General features: G+C 35.3%; 1 protein-coding gene across 12 annotated transcripts in view; it reads right to left on the bottom strand.

Annotated features, from left to right (window-relative positions):
• PTPN20 (protein tyrosine phosphatase non-receptor type 20) overlaps positions 1-23876 on the bottom strand; it is a 100308-nt gene that overhangs the window by 25486 nt on the left and 50946 nt on the right. For 11 of the 12 annotated variants that reach the window (XM_050802987.1, XM_050802994.1, XM_050802983.1 and 8 more), the window contains 2 exons: positions 10110-10261; positions 7185-7275 (listed from right to left, as the gene is read on the bottom strand). In XM_050802987.1, coding sequence (XP_050658944.1) covers positions 7185-7275; positions 10110-10261 — 243 coding nt within the window. Of the gene's footprint in view, positions 1-7184; positions 7276-10109; positions 10262-20144; positions 20250-23876 lie in introns of those variants that run through there. The other variant, XM_050802990.1, reaches the window with a different exon arrangement.

Raw genomic sequence — 23876 nt, 5'->3', positions numbered from 1 at the left:
ATACTGACACCTCAGAGGTAGGTTGTTGTGGGAATTAAATATTACTACCTATAACAGACTTAAATTAGTAATAAGCAATAGTAATAAACATATTAGTGTTACTACTACTACTATTACCATTAGTTGGTGGTAGGAATAGAAGCAAACATACAGCAACCTCAAGAAGTACAGAAAGAAATCTCTGCCTTAAAGAGCTTGTTTTCCCATCTATCTACATTATAATGGTGAACTGTATGAAAATTTTTTACAAGTGAAATATACCTTTTGCACTCACAAACCACCTTTTTAACAGTTTATGGAGGTATAGCTGTCATATATGTGCACCCATGAGACCACCACAACAATAAAGATAATTAAACATCTCCATCAGTGCAAAACTATCCTCATGCCTCTTTATAATCTATCCTTCTTGCTCTCATCTTGCCCCAAGGCAACCACTGATATGCTCTGTCAATACAAATTAGTTTAAATTTTCTAACATTTTATATATGTGGAACCACTGATATACTCTGTCAATACAAATTAGTTTAAAATTTCCAAAATTTTATATATGTGGAAGCATACAGTATATTAGTTTTCTAGGGTGGAAATTTATTTTCACATTCTGGAGGCTGGAAGTGCAGCAATTGTTAGGGTTTGGATGTTTGTCCTCTCCAAACTAATATTGAAAACTGATCACCAACATTGGAAGTGGGGCCTAATGGGAGGTTTTGAGACATGGAGACAAATCACTCATGAATAGGTTAATGCCCTTCCTCGGGGTTGACTGAGTTCTCACTCTATTCACTGCTGCAAAAACTGATTATTAAAAAGGATGGGGCACCTCTCTCTCTCCCTCTTGCGTCCTCTTTCACCATGTAATCTCTGCACATGCTGATTCCACTTCACCTTCTACCATGAGTGGAAGCAGCCTGAGGCCCTCACTACAGGCCCAATCTTGAACCTTCCAGCCAGCAGAACCGGGAGCTAAATAAACCTCTTTTCTTTATAAATTAACCAGCCTCAGGTACTCCTTTATAGCAATACAAAATGGACTAAGACAGAATTGGTACTGAGAATTGGGGTGTTGCTATAAAAATGTCTGAAAATGTGGAAGCAGTTTTGGAACTGGGTTGTGAGCAGAGGGTGGAAATGTGTGGAAGGCTCAGAAAAAGACAAAAATATGAGGAAGAGTCTGAAAAAAGTGCCCAAAAGCACTTCAGAAATATCTAGGGCCACCCCTTCCCTCATAGGCCCCAAGGTCTAGAAGGACAGAATGCCTTTTGGGGACAGACCTGGAGCACCACTGCCCGTGGCCACCTCAGGATGCTGCTCCCCACATCCTGGCTGCTCTGGCTCCAGCAATGGGTCAAATGGCCCCAGGTAGGATTTGGGCCACTGCTCCTAAGTGGTAAGCCTTGGTGGCATTCATGTGGTGTTAAGTCTGCAGGCATCCAGAATGCAAGGGACATGGAGGCTTGGCAGCTTTAACCTAAATTTCAGAGAATATATTAAAAAGTCTGGGAGTGCAGGCAGATGCCTATTGCGGGGGTGGAGCCACCACAGAGAGCTCCTACTAAGGCAATCTTTAGTGGAAATGTTGGGCTAGAGTTTCCTTAGAGTCCACACCAGGGCAACTCTTAGTGGAGCCACAAAGGTGCTGGAACCCCACCACAGTAGAGCTATTAACAGCATTCCACATCAGCCTGAAAAAGCTGCAGCATTATTACAACCCATGGAAGCAGCCAGTGGTCTGTGCCCCACAAAGCTATGGGGGAAGGGCTACCCAAGGCCTTGGGAGCCCACCCCACACACCACTGTGATCAATATGCAGGGCATGGAGTCAAAGGAGATTATTTTGGAGCTTTAAGATTTAATGTATGCCCTGCTGGGTTTTGGACTTGCATGGGGACTATTATCCCTTTCTTTTGACCAATTTTTCCTTTTTGGAATGGAAGTGTTTACCCAATGCCTGTACCACCATTTTACCTTGGAGGTAAATATCCTCTTTTTTGATTTTACAGGCTTACAACTGGAAAGAACTTACTCTGAATCTTAGATATGAAAGTTGGTGCTGAAACAAGTTGACTTTTAGGGACTATTGGGAAGGAATAATTGTATTTTGCAATGTGGTAAGAACATAAGTTTTAAAGGGCCGGGGCAAAATGCTATGATTTAGATGTTTGGCCCTTCTAAACCTCATGCTGAAACTTGATTCCCAATGTTGGAAGTGAAGCCTAACGGGATGTGTTTGGGTCACAAGGGCAGATCCCTCATTAATAGATTAATGGCATGAGTGAGCTCTCATTCTATTCGTTCTGCAAGAGCCGGGCACCTCCGCATTTCTCTCCTGCTTCCTCTTTCACCATGTGATCTCTGCATATGCTGGCTTCACTTCACTTCCCACCATGAGTGGAAGCAGCCTGTAGCCCTCACCAGATGCCCACTCTTGAACCTTCCAGTCTGCAGAACTATGAGCTAAATAAATCCCTTTCCTTTATAAATTATTCCTTTATAGCAACACAAAACAAACTAAGACAAAGATCAAGGTGGCAGCAGGCTTGGTTTTTCCTGAGGTCTCTCTCCTTGGCCTGCCAATGGCTGCCTTCTTGCTGTGTCTTCACGTGGACTTTTCTCTGTGCCTTTGGATCCCTGATGTCTCTTGTGTGTCCCAATTGCTTCTTATATAAGGACACCTGATGGATTGGATTGGGCACACTCTAAGAGCCTCATTTTATCTTAATTAGCACTTTAAAGGTCCTATCTCCAAATTAGGTCACATCTGAGGTACGAAGGGTTGGAACTTCAACATATGAATTTTGGGAGAATTTAATTTGGTTCATAACATACAGTATATACTCTTTTTGACTGGCTTATTCCACTGAGTAAAATTATTTTAAGATTCATTCATGTTGTTCAATGCATTGTTAGTCATTTTTTATTGCCTGGTTGCATTCTATTATGTAGACATACCACAATTTGTTTATCCAACTCTCCTGTTTATGGGCATTTGCACTGTTTCCAGTTTTTGGCTATTACAAGTAAAGCTGATAACATTAATATATAAGTCTTTATGCAGACATATGCTTTACTTTCTCTTAGGTAAAACATATGAATAGAACTGCTGAATCATATGGTAGGTATATGTTTAACTTTATTAGAAACAAACTCCATTTCATTGTAGTGAGCATAAAATGGTATCACATTATGGTTTTAATTTGCATTTTCCTAATGATTTATAATGGTGAATATCATTTCATGCATTTATTTGCCATCCATAGATCTTCCTTGAGAAGTGTCTGCTCAAATCTTTTGCTCATTTAGTGTTGGGTTCTGTGTCTTCTTCTTGATTTGTAGTAATTATAGATTATGAATATAAGTTTTTGTGAGATAAATGTTTTGCATGTATTTTTCTTCCAGCCTGTTGCTTTCCTTTTTGGTTTTATAATAATATGCTTTGAAGAGCAGGGATTTTTTCTTATTTGATGAAGTCCAATTTATTTTTTTTCTTTTACAATTTCAGGGTTTTGTGTCCTATTTAGGAAAAATTTGCCAAACCCAAGAGCAGTAACATCTTCTCCTAGGGTTTCTTTCAGAAGTTTTATGTTTTTAACTCTAATGATAGGTCTATAATCTACTTTGAGTTAATTTTTATGTAAGTTTTGAGGTAAGAATCAAAGTTCATTTTTGGTATATGAATATGCAACTCTCCAGACGATTTGCTGAAAGATTATCCCTTCCTTATTGTCTTGCATTAAATTTAGATATTATCATCTTCCCTGTTCTTCTCACATGAGCATACAGAGCACTCAATGAGAAATTCGTAAACATGCTCTGAAAAGTGAGAAGCTAACAGAAACCTAAGTCATTACCTTTATTAGTTCTGAGTAGATCCCTGAGAGACAGACAAGTAACAGAAAAAGTATTAGGCCAAGAGTCGGAGAACCTGTGTGACTTGCTCTTTTATTAGTCTTCAAAATGCTTTGTAAGTTGTGAAATGGTAAAGAAATGGAAGATATTGTCTTTATACCTAAAAATTCCTATACTACAAAATAAAGGCCATTCTTGCTTGGCATGATGGTACGGGGCCATAAATATGACCATGCAAGTTGAAACCATGCAAAAGAATCTTAATAATCAATAGGAAATACTATTCTTGTTTCATGACTCTTAAATTTTTTTGTGAAATCATTAAAAACTTACTTATTGCTGGCTATACATATATAGAGAAGCAAAAAATAGCAAGACTAACATGTATTTAGAACATTGTAATTTAAAACATTAGAAATATTGGGAATTAAAGCATTTAATTTGTTTAAAAAAAAAAAAAACTTACCAAGAGTAGTTTGAACAGTGTCTGCCTCTTCTTTTTGTTGTATAACTTACAATACAGAGTGAGCATTTTTTCTATGTCTAGGCTAACTTCTAAGTCTGGATCAGTTTCTACCTTTTATCCTTGGCACTTATATTGTTGTGAAATAGCTCCAAAGTTTCTTTCTTTAATGTCAAGTTTTTGCCATCATTGCCTCCCCTAGGTTGCCTTTATCTTTTTCCTCACAACCACTTTGGTCATTCATGTCGGTGAGTTCCCCTTCCACAGGTGCCTTAGGCTGCAACTCTAGAGTCTCTTGAGCAATAGCAGTGTCAGCATGTCCCTGGTCAGCTAGTTCTTCTATAACTCCACTCAAATTTCATTCCCAACATTATCACTTTTTGTTTCTTTACTGTAGTTTCATGTCTCTCAGCCAAATCTCTCTCTCGATTATACATTTTGATAAAAGGTCATAGGGGTTTACCATTGAGAGACGAGAAGACAACACAATCAGATGCTTTGCTGTGTGTGAACTGAATAACAGGCTCACAGTTACCTATCACTGACATATGTTGAAAGAAGTAACATTTATTAGTCACTGGTCATGATGCACATCTGTTATTTACATAGGGACTTGTGGACTAAAGTGCTAGCAAAGATGCTTATTGCTTTAGGCAATTACTTGCAGTGAATATATTGTAGTAACTAAAATGTGAATTGTATTGTTGTGGGACTGGTGTTATTTAGTTAAACACAGTAACCGATATTTGAGCATATTGAGGCCATGCAAAGTGAAGGCTGCCTGTATTTGTAGTGTTCAAAGGTGTGTGAATTCATCCATTTAGTGTTCTCAGCATTTGAAGACGACACACAAATTACTTCTCTAGCTTTCTTGATGTGAATCTTCAGGAACCTTTTCTATAAAGCCAAGAAATGTGTGATTTTAAAAAACCAAAGAGTTTTTTGTGATGGCCACTTAAGTTGACTGAGTTTCAGATTAGATTACACTGTGTTATGAGGTAGATACACCAATGGGCCTTTAGGTAGAATATGGTTGAATTACAGTTTCTTTTCTTTTATGAAAAGCAGAAAGTTTCACATAACTTTCCTTACTTTAATGGTTTAACTTTATTTTTTATTATCTTTGAATTTCTTAGTTGTAACTCTTTTGATATCCAGAATAAAAACTTCAAGTCAGATAAAATATTATGTGTACCCTCTATTGTAAAATGAGCTTCTTACAATCCTGAGAGGCTAATTATTAAGGCATGTTTGCTTTTAGTCTCCTTGAGGGCAAACTGCACATGCAGGAATAGAAATTATGAAATTTGGACCTTTGACATTTTGGAGAAGCAACAAATTATTAGCATTATTTATTAAAATGTTTAATCATGGTTCATTACTCTGATTTCAGAAGTATTCATCAATGTACTTCTCCACACTCTCCCCACAGAAGATACAAAATAGATTATTTTAACCATGTTGGAAATGTATTTACTGTATTTTATAATCATAAAGTTATTTTCAATTTTAATAAACCCACTAAACATGAGGTATTTATCTAATGACAGCAATCACTGCATTCCACTCTGGTTTTTATAATAACTATCTCAAGTCTAGTAGGAGAAACAAAAATGAAAATAAATTAAAATATGGTTTGGTAGAAGGGGTGAGTGGTTACAAGATGCTAAGAAACTATTGGAAAAACACCAAACCTACCTTTGAGGAAAATAAGAAAAGACTGTTGGAGCTGCTTAAGTAAGACAGCAGGAACTGCCTCAGCAAAGAAGGGATGAGTAGTTCTTTCAAGAACTGCAGTTTAGAGGCATAACAACCAACGAACAAAAAAAGAATTATTAATTCTAGATAGCAAAAGAAGTTCTGTGGGAGAGCTAAGGCTAGAGAAGCAAACAGGTGAAATTCATATGCCATGTTAAACAACTGCACCATGACAGTAACAAAGAGCCAACGAAGAGCTTTAAAAGAAAAGCTACATGTTCTGACTTGCATTTTAAGGAAATCTCAGTAGCTTTTGTGAATGATCAGAAAGTGAGGCAGTAAACCAGCTGAGAGTTAAAATGGGCTCAGACTAAGTCAGCAGCCATGGGAACTGAGAGATGGGGTAGGACCCTGGAAGTATTACAATCAACTGACTCCCTGTTTTCTGGTTTGAACTTGGTGATTACGTAAGATGTGAAATATAAGAAGAGGATTAAGTTGGAGGAAGTAAAATAGTAAATTTAGTTTTGAAAAACCTTGACTCTGAAAGGAATGTGAGTTATGGAATGAGACTTCCTGCCTAAGATTAAAATTGCATTGTTGTGTTTTGATTCTGCTCTTTGAATGGCCTGAGATGGATAACTCCTAAGAGTAACTAAGTGGGGAGGACAGAAGTGCCACTACCCTCCCATCAACACTGGGAAGCAATGTTAAGGCCCTGTGGAGACAACCAAAAGGCAGCCTCCTGTTGGAGAGGAGATTCATAGCTTTATTGTCCAGGATGAAGGATGCAAATAGCTTTTTTGTGTGTCTAAACAAAATAGCCAGAGAAGGTGGTTAAGGCTTTGGGTACCAAATCCAATAGTATGACTCAGACTATTGGATTTTGTTTTGGAAGGCTCATGCCCTGAGAAGCAGCAATATATGAGAACAAGGCTGAAGGACTGCTGTAAAGGACCCTGTGACAGTGGCTGAAGGATGTACCAGAAAGAGAGGAACTGACTCTCTCCTATGCAGCACATATCTTAGAATCTGCCCAGGTCGCCCAGTGCTATGTGCCAGAACTCTTCATCCTGGTCACAGGCCAAAATGTCTCATACAAAAAGCCATACAGTGCCCTTTTCACTTTTGCTAAATGTAAACAGGAAAATAATCAAAACCATTTTTAGCTTACATGGAAGAATATCTCGGTATCTATTTTTTTCTCTGTTGTTTGGTTGATTCCCAGATTTGAACTCACCAGGCAGATTCTTCAGTTCCAAAGCCTTTAAAAGGTTAAAAAAAATAATAATAATAAATTGTGTATTTACTATAACCAATAAACAAGAAAAAAATCTGCCTTTGTTTAGTGCTCATGATCCTTAAACCCCATCTGACATGACCTGCTATTTAATGTTTTGTGTTAAGTTAGATCCCCATTTTAAAAGTACTATATAAAATATCTCAAGTTTAGATGCCAATCAATGAGCTGCTTAATAAGAAAATGTTAAACTTTCTGGAGATATTTCCCATTTGAACTTCATTTTGTTCTTCTTTCATAAAAAAGGAAATACAGGCTAATCACTTCTCCCAACCTACCCACAGATCTATCATTTTATAAATAAAAATAACAAAATAACAATAACAGAAACATGTAAACAAAAAATATATACAAACAGTCTCACAATTTACCCTTCCCCTTTGAAGAAATTATAGTTAGGACCCTAAGAATCCTTCCTTTCAAAAAATTTCTTTACCAAGTGTGAATTCAACAAACACTTATTAAGCATTTAGTAGGTACCTGGCCCTGTTTCAGACACTGGAATACAGAGATGAATTGGATAATGGCCTCATCCTTAAGGAGTGAACAGAGTAGTTAGAGGACATGTAATCAAATACCATGTGACCAATGTACGGAGACACTAGTATAAATGACAGTACTAGATTGCACCTAAAAGTCAAGAAGAAAAGCTCCTAAAGATGAAGTAGCCCTTGAACTGGGCCTTAGTAAGTCATTGGAAGTTAGCATATGAAAAACAGTGTGTACATAGAAGGAAAGAGGAGAGAAGGTGAAGGGGTGGAAATAATGGAGGCATAAGCATCCCTTTGGGAAACTGTGACTAATATGGTAATAAGAGCACAGAGCACATGATCTAGTCCAACAACAGACTAAAACTACAAACGATCTTGTTTCGTATATAAATGAAATTAGGAAGTAGCTAGTCAAAATCTATTAGAATATTTGTGGAGAAAGCCTGAGAATCTATACATTTTCAAAGCTCTTGGGTAACTCTTGTGTAGCCAACATAGCAACCATGGGGAAGAAGGAGCCTGTGAAGGTTTTAAGTAGTATGATAAAATGATCAAGTCTTTCTAAAATTAATTAATGAAATTAATTAATTTTTAGAATTAACAATTCTAAAATTAATCTGGAAAAAAATCTGTAGGAAGAATGAGAAAAAAATTTCATAAATGAATAATGATGGCAGATGAGTCTCATTAGATGTTAAAAGATAATATGAAGCTCTGCTAATTAACAGAGTAATACCAATAAAGGAATAAGAAAATCAGTAGAAAAAGTCCAAGAATAAATTAAAATATATGTAAAGCTCTAGTATATGATAAAAGTGGCATTTTGCATCACTCAAGGGAAGTTCCAGGAGAGTCTTGGGACAACTGGATAGCTATATAATGCTGAGTCCCTATCAAACATCTTATACCAAATTAAATTCTAGCTGCATCAAAGAGTTAAATGCTTAAAAAATCATAAAAGTACTAGAAAAAAACATGAAGTAATTATTACAATCCTAGAGTAAAAGAAGCATTCCTAAAGAGCACCAAAAGCCCCAAACCCAGAAGCCCCAAAAGAAAAGATTGCCATATTTGACCACTAAAAATCAGCTATTTCTTCATGGTAAACAGGCATGTGTGTGCAAGTGCATGTGAACCTGTGTGTAACACAAACAACAGCAGAAAAAATACTACATGTAAGACACAAAAAGGCACAATTTTTTCCTTAAAGAGTTAGTAATCGGCCAGGTGCGGTGACTCACTCCTGTAATCCCAAAGGGCGGATCACCTTAGGTCAGGAGTTTGACGTCAGCCGGCCAACATGGTGAAACCCCGTCTCTATTAAAAATACAAAAATTAGCCAGGTGTGGTGGCAGGCACCTGTAATCTTATCTACTCAGGAGGCTGAGGCAGGAGAATTGCTTGAACGTGGGAGGCAGAGGTTGCAGTGAGCTGAGATCACACCATTGCACTCCAGCCTGGGGGACAAGAGCGAGACTTCATCTCAAAAAAAAAAAAAAAAAAAAGAGTTAGTAACCAATAAGAAAAAAAAAAAATAGAAAATGGGGCAAAGAATTGAAACTAGCAGTTCTCTGAAAATATAAAAGGCTTAAAAACATATGGAAAGATATTCTTTTGTTCTCAAATAAAGAAATACCAATTATATAATCAATAAGAAACAATTTGTCATTTAAGAGACGAGAAAAGATCCAAAAAATTGATAGCCCAAGATATTAATATTGTCTTTCTAGGAATTTGTTCTAAAAATATTTAAATATATGCATACAGTATATGAAGAGAGATGACTGCTGTTCATAATAGCAAAGACTAGAACAACCTAAATGTCCAAGTGTTGCATGGTAGTTAATTATATGGATAAGAACCTTAATTTCAGAAATTAAATATTATAAGTATCTCAATTTTGAAAATTAATTACCATATAATTACTATGCAACACTTAAAAAAATGAGATACTGCTTTACATGCTGATAATATAGGAAATTGTATCTAGGTGGAAAATAAATTTAAGGATGTAAAGTGCATTCCAACAAATTTTTTAAAAAGTGTGCATGACAAAATGACAAAATGAATAGTGTAAAGGCATCCTAGAAAGTCTTGAGAGAGAGAGACTTTCTATTTTATATCCTTTTATGTTATTTGGCTTTTTTTTTTTTTCTAACCATGTACATCTATTACTTTAAAATATATATAATATTTAAAAGTAAAAATAATGTACTAAAACCAAATAAAGAAAGAAAAGAAAAGAAACCCTCTGGCAATGATATAGAAAAAGAAATCACATATAGACTTTTGTTAAGAAAATATTTACCATAAATTCCTTCATGATATCATATGCTCCTGTTTTTTTCTCAAGCATTTTCAAACAATCCTTGATGGCTGTCTGCTCATGAAAATTGAATATTAATGGCCGAATCTGAGCCAACTGATGTAGTTCCCCTTCAGAAACAATTTTGTGTGTATCTAAGGAAAAGAAAAATTCACATATAAAGTCACTGGTATATATGTGAAGGGAGATTTTGTTTCTGTTTCTCTTAAAGGCACAACCATTTAAGGGTAAAAAGAAGTTTATTTTTCCACAGATAAAGAGTACATTACTTGGAAAGAGGCTTCCTTTGGAAAAAATCATGGCTATTTACACCTTGAAATTATACAAAATCCACTGTCCTTGGAGAAAACTGTTTAGTGCTACAAACATAACAGATGCTGTGTATTGAGAAGTGTTCTGCTTTATAATGTGAATTGGGTATATGGATTGACAGTTATGCCAAAGCAAGAACGTACAAGGCTTAGATTAGGAAAAAGAGAACTTTTGCCTTCCCTGGGACCAAGTGTTTGGAAGTTCCTAGAGTCTGAGATGTGGGGATGTGAAGAGTTCACGTCCTGTTTCATTACTCTGAAACAGATTGAACATGAATACACACACGTGCACACACACCAAGGATGGAGAGAATCTATGCAATGTAATTCATAAGACTGAATAATGGATACATATGGACACTTGTAACCAATAATTAGGGAGAACATTCTATTAATATTTAATAACATATGCAATCTTTTTATTTTTAAAATTATGATCTTTTAGGTCATGTTGACAGTCAAGGTTCCAAATATCTGAAATTTTATACATAGGTCCACTGGCCAAAATGCAATAAATCTAGAAGTCAACAGTAAAAGAATATTTTAAAAGCTTCAAAATTTTGAGGTAAGATGTTCAAGTAAAACAAGTTCTCATCATCTCTTTGCAAAGCCAAATAATGTGAACAATAATCAAGTTAATACCAGCAAAAAGATACATACAAAACAATACAGAAAAAGAAAGAGGTGGACATTTCTAAGAATCTGCACATTCCTGGGAAGCACATCTTGTCTTGGAACTCCACTATATACAGAGGCTGTTTGTAGAATTGGAAGTGAGGGTTCTTGGTTGGGATAGACAGGCACAGAAATCCTAAAATTTCTCACAAGTTTCCCTAACCTTAGTATGAAAGGAGGTCTAAGCAGGCTAGAAGGGGAGATAAAATTTCCACCAGAGTAGAAGCCATTTTGATCATCTTTGATCCCCAGCAGGAAAACCTTTAGACCTTCACATTGTGTTCCATCTTTGCTAGTACAAAAGCTGAGAGAATGAAGAGAGAAAAAAAATGAAAATGTAGAATGACTGGAACAAACACTGGTGTTGACTCCCCAACACTGATTCTACCCCTCTGGTTAGTTAAAGCCATTTGTGATCATTCCACAGTAAGATCCTTCCAGTGAATAATTCAGAAATGGGTAGGTGATTTGCGCCACCCACAGAAACAGGCTGGTCTTGTAAAAAAGAGAAGCAAACCTCTCTTCTACCTTCATCCCTCTGTACAGACATAAACAAAGAACATTAAGGACCTAATTATCATAGTCTGCCCTCTTATGGCCACAAAAGGAAGGAGTATAGCAAATGTGAAAAACATAAAGAACCTATGTTCTTGGTGACATTAGCAACTGATCATACGGAACCTGGAATCCTTCCTATCTCTGGACTTCCATTATGGTAGAAAATACATATCTTTATCATTAACATCATTCTGAACTTGGTCTCTTTTTCTTGTAGCCTGGTCCAAGAAAGGTGAGGTTTCAGCTGTAGATCACGGGAATCATTTCAGCCAGTTTACAGAAAGGGATTTGATCTAGCTATTTGGTGCTTGTATCACCATTGGGTGGGCTTGAAGAGCAGATGCCTCTCTCATTATGATCCAAGAACACTGCACAATGGTCTGCCAAGAAAAGTTCTGTCTCTACTACAATTAGGAAACTGAGGAAGTTGGAGATCATTTTTTCTAGCCACTGGCTCCTGGATGACACCACTTGAGCAACAATGGAGAAATGAGAAAGTCACTACCACAACTGTTGGCTCTAATAACACATCACCTTACCTATAATGAGGACCAGGAACGCCAAGCCTGCTGTGATGTATAGCAACAAAATGGATGTCTCTCTAAATATTTACATCTTGGCTAAGTGCATATGATTAGTGAAGCCCAAATAAGCTTCTTGAAATAAGAAGTCTTGAAAATGTAATTTTTCATTTTTCTGCCTGTGCCATATAGGAAGGTACACTAGGAGAAGGGTCTGATTGATATTGAGTAAGGGCATCTATGATATCTGCTTAACATTTCAGCCACACCATGCCCTTTGAGTATCCTGCTCCTCAGTCCCTACCCCTTCAGCACACTTATCATTGTCCTCAGGCAAAATAAAAAATGCAGCCCTCCAAAATATAGTTTACAGGGGAAGATAATGAGATCCAAATAAAAATGGAAATCAAGAAGAATTCATTCCTGCTCAATCAACAAAATCGAAGAGATAGAAAAAACTATACATGTTCGTAACAAAATGCAATAAAACATGAAACAGAAAAAATAATAATATAATATAATATAGCATGCAGAATAATTTTTAAAATCTATTCTAAAATGGAAGATAAGCTTAAAAAGGAAAATTCACTGTGTACGCAACATCTGTCAAAAGAAAAAAAAATAAATTATTTTAAGTAAGAGTTCACAAGGAGATAAGAAAACAATAGAATGAGGTAAAAATTAGTTTATAAACCTAAGAAAATAAAAGTAAAACTCAAAAGTACATAATTATAGCAATTTATAATTATATCAAATTCTGCAAGAAACAAAGCAGACAGTTCAAAATCGACTTATTGACATAGGACAAAGGCATGTGTACATTTATTAATGAAGACAAGAAAGGTTTAAAAACAAACAATGAAAAGATAATGCATGTGAGGACCTCATCAGAGGCTCAGGAGAAAAGCTGGAGACAGGGTGAGGAACTTGAGAAATCCTCCTTCGTGGGGCAAGCTTGGGAAGGGGAAAAACAGCATTCACAGGAATGGCACAAAGCATGTCCAGAATGCTTTTCCCTGTTTCCCTAATGGACCAAAAGCATAAGAAGCTGGGGAAAGGCATGAAACTCTGTCATCCTCAAGGCACAAGTGAAGACTCATTAACATTGGGGGTAGGGAAGGGAGAAGAGCATCCCGGACTTAGGCCATAAGACATTCCCTACCCCTGGAGAATGGACAGAACAACAAAGAAGGTACCACCTGAGGCCTTCCTAAGACTGAGGCTGAACAAGGACATCAAAGAATGTCACCTCCAACCAGGCTGGCAAGCAAGGTAATCATAAGTAAGAGCTCTGTACTGCTGGGAATTAGACAAGATCATGGAGAGGACCTTCTCTGAGGTGCATGTACAATGGGAAGAGCTAAAGCAGAAGGTGGAGTAAACACTGAGGCAAATCCTCTACATGCAAGGTAACACTGGAGGAATTTGAAGCTGGTGGTGTATTGAGGGTAACCATAGCAACATCAAATCCAAGCCCTGCTGCATTACTGAATAAACTGATGCAACTCCTCACACTGAAGGGCTACCAAAAAAAGAGGCATGTCCATCCCTATGTACCACAGCGTCTAGAACTTAGGTAAGAAATACTACAATAGCTCCTCTTTATCTGCAGGGGATATGTTCCAAGACCCCCAGTGAATGCCTGAAACTCTGGATAGTACTGAACCTGACTATCATCAACTGAAACATATTTTTGTTCATGTCTTCCACCCATAAATTTAATGCCTTTTCCATCTTAAGTAAGCATGTATCATGCACTGTGGCCATAACTTTGGCACTCTGATGTGCAACAGCAAAACTTGGATAGAAGATTCATTCTTACCATAGGTCTAAGCAACTTTAGCATATGATTTTTTTTCTTTCCTTATTAAGTCAAAAACTTTCATCTTTTCATGTAAAGAAAGCACTTTACAGCTTCCCTTTGGCATATCCAAACTGCCAGCATTACTGCTCTTTGGGGTCATTACTAAGTAAAATAAGAGCTACTTGAACACAAGCACTGTGAGGCCAAAACAGTAGATCTGATAACCAAGATGACTACTAGTTGGCTAACAGGCAGGTAGCATATACAGCATGAATATGCTAGACAAAGGGACGATTCACTTCCAGGCAGGAAAAAGCTAGACAGTGTGAGGTTTCATCACACTGCTCAGAACAGCATACAATTTAAAACTTACTGTTTATATCTGGAATTATCCACTTAACATTTGTAGTCTGTGGTCGACTGCAGGTAACTGAAACTATGAAGAGTGAAACCACGGATAAGGCATTTTTACTTCCATCTCTAGACTATACAATATCCAGTTTTCAACCAAAAAATTATAGAGTACACACAGAAGAAAAAGAGAAAAAAGTTGTCAAGAGACAAAACAATCAACAGAACCTGGAGCTACAAGGTTATTTTGTAGAAAATAGCTACAAGAAATATTTTTTGCAGAATTTTTTGTAAAAAAGCTACAAGAAATATTTTTTTAAAACAGAGATATAACATATGTTAAAACTGTCAAGTGATGAATTTAAAATAGTAATAATCGAGGTGTGAAAAGTCAGTGGGAAAAGTAAACAACTTACATGAACAAATGGAGAATTTCAATGGAGAAATGGAAACCATAAAAAAGAATCAAGTGGAAATGCTTAAAGTAAAAAAATATTGTAAGAAATTAAGCACATTATTGATAAGCTCATCAGTAGATTTTACAGAGGCAAGAAAAGAGTTCATGAATTACAAAATAAATCAAGAGGAATTATCCAAATTAGAACACAGAGAAAAAAAGGTAGATGAGTGGCAGAGGCAGAGAAGAAGAGACCATCCAAGAACCACAAGCCAATATCAAGCAGACTAATATATTATACCTGTAAATGGAATCCCAAAATAGAAGAGAAGGAGAATTGGGCAGAAAAAATATTAGAAAAGATAATAACTGAGAATTTCTTCCAAAATGAATGAGACACCAAGCCTCAGATCCAAAAGCTCATCAAAAACAATATAAGCCAGAAGACAACTGAGTGACAACTTTAATGTAATCAAAGAAAAAATACACACAAAGAAATTAAGATTTCAGCAAATACATGACTAATTATAAAAGCTAGTATTCTTGTAACAAAAATGTGTAACTTCACTTTTTCTTTTCTACATGATTTGAGATGACATTTTTCTAAATTTATTAGTCTAAAAATAAAAAACTGTCATAACTTTAGATTGTAAATCCACATTTTGTTTTCTACATAGAAAACTAAAGCATTAAAAACATTATTTTATGTTTTGGGACACATAATATATAAGAATGTAATTTTGTGATAACAAATGAAAAAGGTGGGGGGCAGAACATTTAAAGGAGCACAGTTTTGTGTGTGTGTGTGTGTGTTTTTTTTTTGTATTTTACTGAATTAAGCTGGCATAAATCCAAATTAGAGTGATAAGTTTAGGATGTTAAATATAATGCCCATGGTAACCACAAAGAAAATAGCTAAAATATATATATAAAGGAAAGTTTTAAAAAATTAAAATTTTTTTTACAAAAGGCAACTAAATACAAAAGGAAACAGTAAGGCAAAAAAAAAAAAAAAAAAATGAGGAACAGAAAAGCTACAAGAAATATTTTTTTAAAACAGCAAAATGAGAGAAGTCCCTCCTTATCAGTAATTACTTTAGATGTAAATGAATTAAGCTCTCCAATTGAAAGAGAGATTGGCAGAATGGATTAAAAAAAATAAAAACATGACCCAACTATACACTGTCTACCAAGGGACTCACTTTAGATCCAAAGACACAAATAGGTTAAAAGTAAAAGAAATATTCCATGCAAACAGGAACCAAAACAGAACATGAATAGCTATATTAATATCAGATAAAATCGATTCTAATTTTAAAAAGTTAAAAATGACAAAGAAGGACATTATATATCAGGTTCTATATAAAAGGTTCAATACAGCAAGAACATATAACAATTATAAACATTTATGCACCTAATAACAGGTAATCAAAATACACAAAGCAAAAATTGACAGGAATGAAGAGATAAACAGTTTCATAACAATAATTGAAGACTTCAATATCCCATTTTCATTAGTGGATAGAACAATCAAACAGAAGAAGAGGGAGGAATTGAACAATATAATAAACGAAGTATATCTAACAGATACATACAGAATCCTCTGTGCAACAACAGACCACATATTCAAGAACACATGTAATACTTTGCATGTGTTAGGCTTTAAACTAAGTATCAATCAATTTTAAAAGATTAATATCACAAAGAGTATCTTCTCCAAATACAAGAGATAAAATTAGAAATCAAATATAAGAAAAACTGATAAACTTACAAATTTGTGAAAATTAACATATTTTTAAAATTCCAATGGATCAAAGAAGAAATTACAAGGGAAATTAGAAACATTTAGAAATGAATGAAAATGTAACACAACATATCAAAACTATGGGACACAGCAAAAGCAGGGTTAAGGGGGGAATTTATAGCTATAAATGCTTACACGAATAAAACAAGACCTTAAACTAGCTTTACAACGTAAGGAATTACAAAAAGAAGAACAAACTAAACCTAAAGCTAACAAAAGGAAGGAAATAGTAAAGATTAGAGCAGAGGTCAAAATATAAAATATAAAAAAGAGAAAAATCAATGAAACCAAAAGCAAGTTCTTCAAAAATATCAACAAAATGATGTGATGAACCTTTAATTAGATAAACTAAGATAAAAAGAGAAAAGAATCAAATTACCAAAATCAGAAATAAAAATGAGGACATTACTACCAATTCTAAAGACACAAAAAAGATAAGGGAGTACTATGATCAATTGTATGCAAAAAAATAAAAATAAAAATAAAAAGCTGGATAACCTCAATGAAATAGACAAATTTATAGAAACACAAAACCTACCAAAACCAAACCACAAAGAAATAGACCTATAACTAGTAAGGTGATTGAATAAGTTATCAAAATTATCCCAAAAAAGTAAGCCCTGGATCCAATGGCTTCATTGGTAAATTCTACCAAACATTTAAAGAACTAACACCAATACTTCTCAACTGTTCAAAAACTTTAAAGAGTAGGGAACACTTCCTAACTTATTCTACGAGGCCAGCATTATCCCAATATCAAATTGGGATATTACCCTACAAGAAAAGAATATTAAAGGCCTATATCCATCTTAAACATTGATGTAAAAATCCTCAACAAAATAGTAGCAAAGCAAATATTCAGCAGCATATTAAAAAGATCAAAAGACTATGTGGGATTTATTATCGGAATGCAAGGATGACTTAACATCCTTAAAATCAAGGTAATACAACACATTAACAGAATGAAAGGGGAAAAAAGACATGATTATCTCAACTGATGCAGAGAAAGTATTTGACAAAATTCAACATCCTTTCAAGGTTATATTCTTTTTTTTTTTTTGACAGAGTTTCACTGTTGCACAGGCTGAAGTACACTGGAGAGATCCTGGCTCACTGCAACCTCTGCCTCCTGGGTTCAAGTGACTCTCCTGCCTCAGACTCCAAAGCAGCTGGGATTACAGGCACCTGCTACCACGTCCAGCTAATTTTTGTACTTTTTCTTTAGTAGAGACATGTTGGCCAGAATGGTCATGAACTCCCCGACCTCAGGTGATCTGCCTGCCTTGGCCTCCCAAAGTGCTGGGATTACAGGCATGAGCCACCATGTCCGGCCTATTCATTTGTAGAAAAAAATTCAACAAACTAGGAACATAAGGAAGATACATAAACATAATAAAAGTTATATATGGAAAACCCACAGCAAACATAATCAATGTTGAAAGAGTAAAAGCTTTTCCCCTAAGATCAGAAACAAGGCATGGATGCCACTTTTGCCACTTCTACTTAACATAGTATTGGAAGTCCTAGTCAGAGAAATTAGGGGACAAAAAGAAATAAAAGGCATCCAAATTGGGGAAAACAAAAAGTAAACATCTCTGTCTGCAAATGATATGATATACATAGAAAATCCTAAAGATGACTGGATTTTACACACACACACACACACATACACACATACACACATACACACACACACACAGAGTTAAAAAAAATGAATTCTGTAAAGTGGCAGGATAAAAAGTCACACACAAAAATCAGTTGCATTTATATATACTCACATGAACCATCTGAAAATGAAATTAAGAAGACAATTTCATTTACAATAACATATAAAAAGAAATAAAATACTTTGAAATTAGCCAAGAAGGGAAAGGGAAAGATTTGTACAAAGAGACCTACAAAACATTGCTGAAAAAAAATTAAACAAATATATCTCATGTTCATGGTTTGGAAGATTTAATATCATTAAGATATCAGTACTAACCAAAACGATCTACAGATTCAATGCAATCCTTATCAAAATCCCAATGACCCCTTCTGCATAAATAGACAAACTCATCCTAAAATTCATATGGAATTTCAAAGGACCCCAAACAGCTAAAACAATCCTGAAAAATATGGGGGAAAAAAAGACTCACACTTCTTGATTTCAAAACTTACTACAATACTACAGTAATCAAAACAGTCTGGTACGGGCATAGACAGACATATAGGCCAAGGGAATAGAAGAAAGAGTCCAGAAATAAAACCCAATTATTTTCAAAAGTTGTCAAGGCCATTTAATGGGAAAAAAACGGTCTTTACACAAATGGTGCTGGGAAGCTGGATATTCACATGCAAAATAATATAATTGGATCTTTACCAAATGCCGTATACAAAGATTAACTCAAAATGGATCCATTACCTACATGTAAAAGCTAAAACTATAAAACTCTTACAAGAAAACATGGCAATAACTTCATGACGTTGGATCTGGCAATGATTCCAAAGGTACAAACAAATTTTTAAAAATATAATTAATAATACTGACATATATACTTAAAATGGTTAAGATAGTAAATGTTATGTTATGTAAAGTTTACTACAATAAAAATAATTTGGAGAAAATACAACTAAGTAACCCGTAGATCAAAGAGGAAGTCACAAGAGAAATAGGAAGACATTTTGTTAAAAATGTATAGATTTCATTTTTTAGAAAAGTTTTATATTAAAAAAATGAGCACATAGAATTCCCATATATTCCCTGCCAAAGTTTCACTTACTATTAATGTTTTACATTTGGGTGGTACATTCATTAGTATTGAACCAATATTGATACATTTTTGTTAACTAAAGTGCATACTGTATTTTGGTTTTCTTAGATTTCCTTAATGTCTTTTTACTGTTTCAGGAGCCCATCTAGGATAAAACATTGTATTTAGTTGTCAGGTCTCCTCGGGCAACTTTTGGCTACAACGGCTTCTCAGATTTCCTTGTTTTTGATGACCTTGATAGGTTTGAAGAGTATTGGCCAGGTGTATTCTTCAATGCCTTACTATTGAAATTTGTCTATTTTTTTTGTCATGATTAAGACTGGGGTTATGGGTTTTCAGGAATAAGATCACAGAAGTAGAGTGCCATATTTATCCATAGTATCAAGGGTATATTCTATCAACATGATGTACGACAGTTGATGGTGACCTTGATCACCTGGCTGCAGTAGTGTTTATTAGGTTTCTCTACTATGCAATTATTCTTTGTACTCCTCTGGCCATACTGTACTTTTTGAAAGAAAGTCAGTATGTGCAACCCACACTTAAGAGTTGGGAAATTATGATCCACTTCCTTTAAAATTGAATATCAATGTAATTTATCACAAATTCTTCTGCATGGGAGATTCGTCTCTTCTTTCCCATTTATTAACATATTTAATCATTTATTTATATCAGTATGAACTCATGGAAGATTATTTTATACTTCATACTATAATCCACTGCTACACTAGATTGTTGTTCAAATTGTTCCATCCTTTGCTACTTAGAATGAGAAAACATTATAAATTGAATGAAAATAAAAACACTTCAAAATGTGTGGGATGCAACTAAAGCAGTACTTACAGGAAGATTTGTTGTATTAAATGCTTGTACTACTGTTATCCCTCTGTATTTGCAAGGGATTGGTTCCAGGACCTCCCACGAATACCAAAATCCTCGGATGCTCAAGTCCTTTACATAAAATAGCATAGTATTTGCATATAATCTAAACACATCCTCTCTCTCAGATACTTTAAATCATGTCTAGATTACTTATACCTAATACAACATAAATGCCATGTAAATAGTTGCTATACTATATTTTTAAAATTTGTAATTTTTTGTTGTTGTATTGTTATCTTTGTTCTTAAAATATCTTTGATCCACAGTTGGTTGAATTTGCAGATGCAGAATCTACAGATATGGAGGGCCAGTTGTATTTATGAAAAAGAAATATATCAGTAATCTAAGTTTCCACCTTAATAAATTAAGAAAAGATAAAATAAAATCCAAAGCAAGAAGGAAAAAGGAAATAATAAAAAGCAGAAATCGATGAAATTGAAAACAATGAGAAAGTAAGTGAAACTAAAGGCTAGTTCTTGGAAAATATCAATAGAATTGATGCAGTATCTAGCCAAACTGATCAAGAAACACAGAACAAAGACACATTTTATGTAATTGAAAAAAAAGAGAGGTGATCAATGAAGATAAGACATTAAAAAGTTAATAAGGGAATATTACAAACAACTCTAGTGCCATAAGTTAGACAATTTACATGAATGGGACAAATTCACTGAAAAATACAAACTGCCAAAGCTCATTAAAAAAAAAGAGAAAGACAACCTAAATAGTCCTATATCAATTAAATAAATTGAATACTGTTGTGGGCTGAATTGTGTAATCCCCCAAAAAATACATATATACTAAGTCCTAACTCCCAGTAACTAAATGTGACCGCCTTTGGAGATAGGGTCTATAAAGAGATGATTCAGTTAAAATGAAGTCATTAGAATAGCCCTTAATGTAATGTAACTGGTATCCTTATCACAGAGATAAGACACAGATATACACAGCAGGAAGACCATGTGAAGACACAGAGGAAAGAGGGCCACCTGCAAGCCAAGGAGAGAGGCCTCAGAAGAAATCAACTTTGCTGACACCTTGATGTTGGACTGCTAGCCCACAGAATCACGAGAGCAATTCTTCGATACTTTGTTATAAAAGCCTCCCCCCGCAAAAAAAAAAAAAAAAAAAAAAAAAAAAACTAACACAAATATGTATTTAGAAACCTCACAAATTCCGGGTCCAGTTGGCCTCACTGGTGAATTTTACCAAACATTTAAGGAAGCGATACTACCAATTTTATACAAACTTTTCCAGAATATTGAAGAGGAGAAAACACTTCCAAATAATTTTATAAGGAAAGCATTACTCTGATACTAAAACCAGAAAAAGATATCACAAAAAAGAAAATTACAGATCAATATCCGTCATGAATATAAACACAGAAAAAGTCTTCAGGAAAATACTAGCAAATCAAATCGTAAAAGATAAAAACAATATTATACCATGACCAAGTTGGGCTTATCCCTGGAATGCAAAGCACGTTAGATATTTGGAAATCAACCAAAGTAACTCATCATATATCAACAGGCAAAAAAAGAAAAACTATATGATCATCTCAATAGATGCAGAAAACGCATTTAACAAAAGTAAGAGTCCATTCATAATAACTCTTCGGGAAACTAGAATAAAAGGAAGGCTCCCTTAATCTGATAAATGGCATTCACAAAAATCCTACAGCTAACATTATACTTTATGATGAAAAACAGAATGCTTTCTCCCCAAAATGGAGAATCTAGAAAGATGTCCACTCTCTTTCCTCTTATTCAACATTATACCAAAGGTTAATGCTAATGCAATAAGTCAGTAAGTCAAAAAAAATAAAAGGAAGGAAGGAAGGAAGGGAGGGAGGGAGGGAGGGAGGGAGGGAGGGAGGAAAGAAAGAAAGAAAGAAAGAAAGAAAAGAAAGAAAGAAAGAAAGAAAGAAAGAAAGAAAGAAAGAAAGAAAGAAAGAAAGAAAGAAAGAGAGAGAGAGAGAGAGAGAGAGAGAGAGGGAGGGAGGGAGGGAGGGAGGGAGGGAGGGAGGAGGAAGGAAGGAAGGAAAAGAGAAAGAAAGAGGAGGAGGAGGGAGGGAGAGAGGGAGGGAGGGAGGGAGGGAGGAAGGAAGGAAGGAAGGAAGGAAGGAAGGAAGGAAGGAAGGAAGGAAGGAAGGAAGGAAAGGAAGGAAGGAAGGAAGGAAGGAAGGAAGGAAGGAAGGAAGGAAGGAAGGAAGGAAGGAAGGGAAGGAAGGAAGGAAGGAAGGAAGGAAGGAAAGGCATATGCATTGTAAAGGTAGAAAAATAAAACTATGTTTATTCACCAACATAAGTATCTACATAAAAAAATTCCAAAAAATATATTTAAAAGGTCCTAGAATTAATGAGAGTTTAGGAAGGTTGAAGGGTAACACATGGGTAATATACAAAAATCAATCATATTTCTATCTACTATCAATGAACAATAGAAGCTACAATATTTTTCATAAGTCCCATTTACAATAGCACCAAAACATATGGAATACTTAGATATGAATGTAACAAAACATATATACAATCTATATGTTAAGACTGCAAAACAAACAAACACTGATGAAAGAAATCAAAGCAGACCTAAACAGAGTGAGGAATGCTTCCATCAGGAGAAACAACTACAAATCCATTGAATTGGAATTGGAGAAAGCCACTAGGCCATTTTGGGCTCCTCATATGCTACTGAATCATCATGGAAAGAGGGATTACTACACTGCCTAGTACGCTGGATTCTAAGTATTAAGGGGAAACGGGGCTACTGCTATCCAATGGGGTAAGGAGGAATATGTCTGCCATGCCAGTGATCCTCTAGGGTGTGTCAAGGTGATTAAAGTCAATGGAAAACTGCAACCACCCAATCCAGGCAGAACTACTAATGACTTAGATCTTGAGGAATGAATGTTTGGGTCACCCTATCAGACCAGGAACCACAACCAAATAGGATGTTTGCTGAGCTGAAAGAGAATACCAAACAAGTGTAAGACAGCAGTGATCAAAACCAGATACAACCATGTGACCAGCTGCATGAACAGGGATATAATATTGTGACTTTTTCTTTTTTGATATGCATATTTATATATATCATATTTTTGTTTTCTTTTAAAAGTATTAAAGGGAATATGAATCACTTGGAAAAGAAAGACTATCACTGAAGATAAGAAAGAGACACTTTTGGAGAAGGGGAGAGAATGTTCTCAGTTGTACACAGATTAGTTTTATCACTGTAGACGCAAGCATAATGTTGTCTTTATTTGGATATTAAGTAACATTTAAAACGGTGTGTATGGGTGCCAGCATGATATAGTGTGGACCATGACAGCTTTATAATATGTTAACATGGCTAGGCTGGACCACTTTTCCCAGAATTCTGTTTCCTGAATGTTTCCAGCCAGACAGGGCACAAGCGAGGTCCTCATCCTCATGTCAGATATGGAAGGCGAACATGGGGCAGCAGCTATTCTGTGCTCAGATGCACTGTGGATGATCTCTTGACTCCCCTCATTCTATATGTGGAAAGAAGAACCTAAAATCACAACAGTGCCAATCCTACCTGAATGAATATAACTGACATGTCATTCTATCTAAATTTCAAACAAGTTTACACAAGATTCACAAAATAATTTAAAATCACCGAGGTAGCAAAAACTTGCCCAAATAGCTACAAAAATGTATTTTTTAAAAAGTT

Source organism: Macaca thibetana, chromosome 9, assembly GCF_024542745.1.
Source record: "Macaca thibetana thibetana isolate TM-01 chromosome 9, ASM2454274v1, whole genome shotgun sequence".
In the NCBI taxonomy this organism is placed as follows: domain Eukaryota; kingdom Metazoa; phylum Chordata; class Mammalia; order Primates; family Cercopithecidae; genus Macaca; species Macaca thibetana.
The sequence above is the reverse complement of the archived record's forward strand: the minus strand, read 5'-3'. Positions and strand labels throughout refer to the sequence as shown.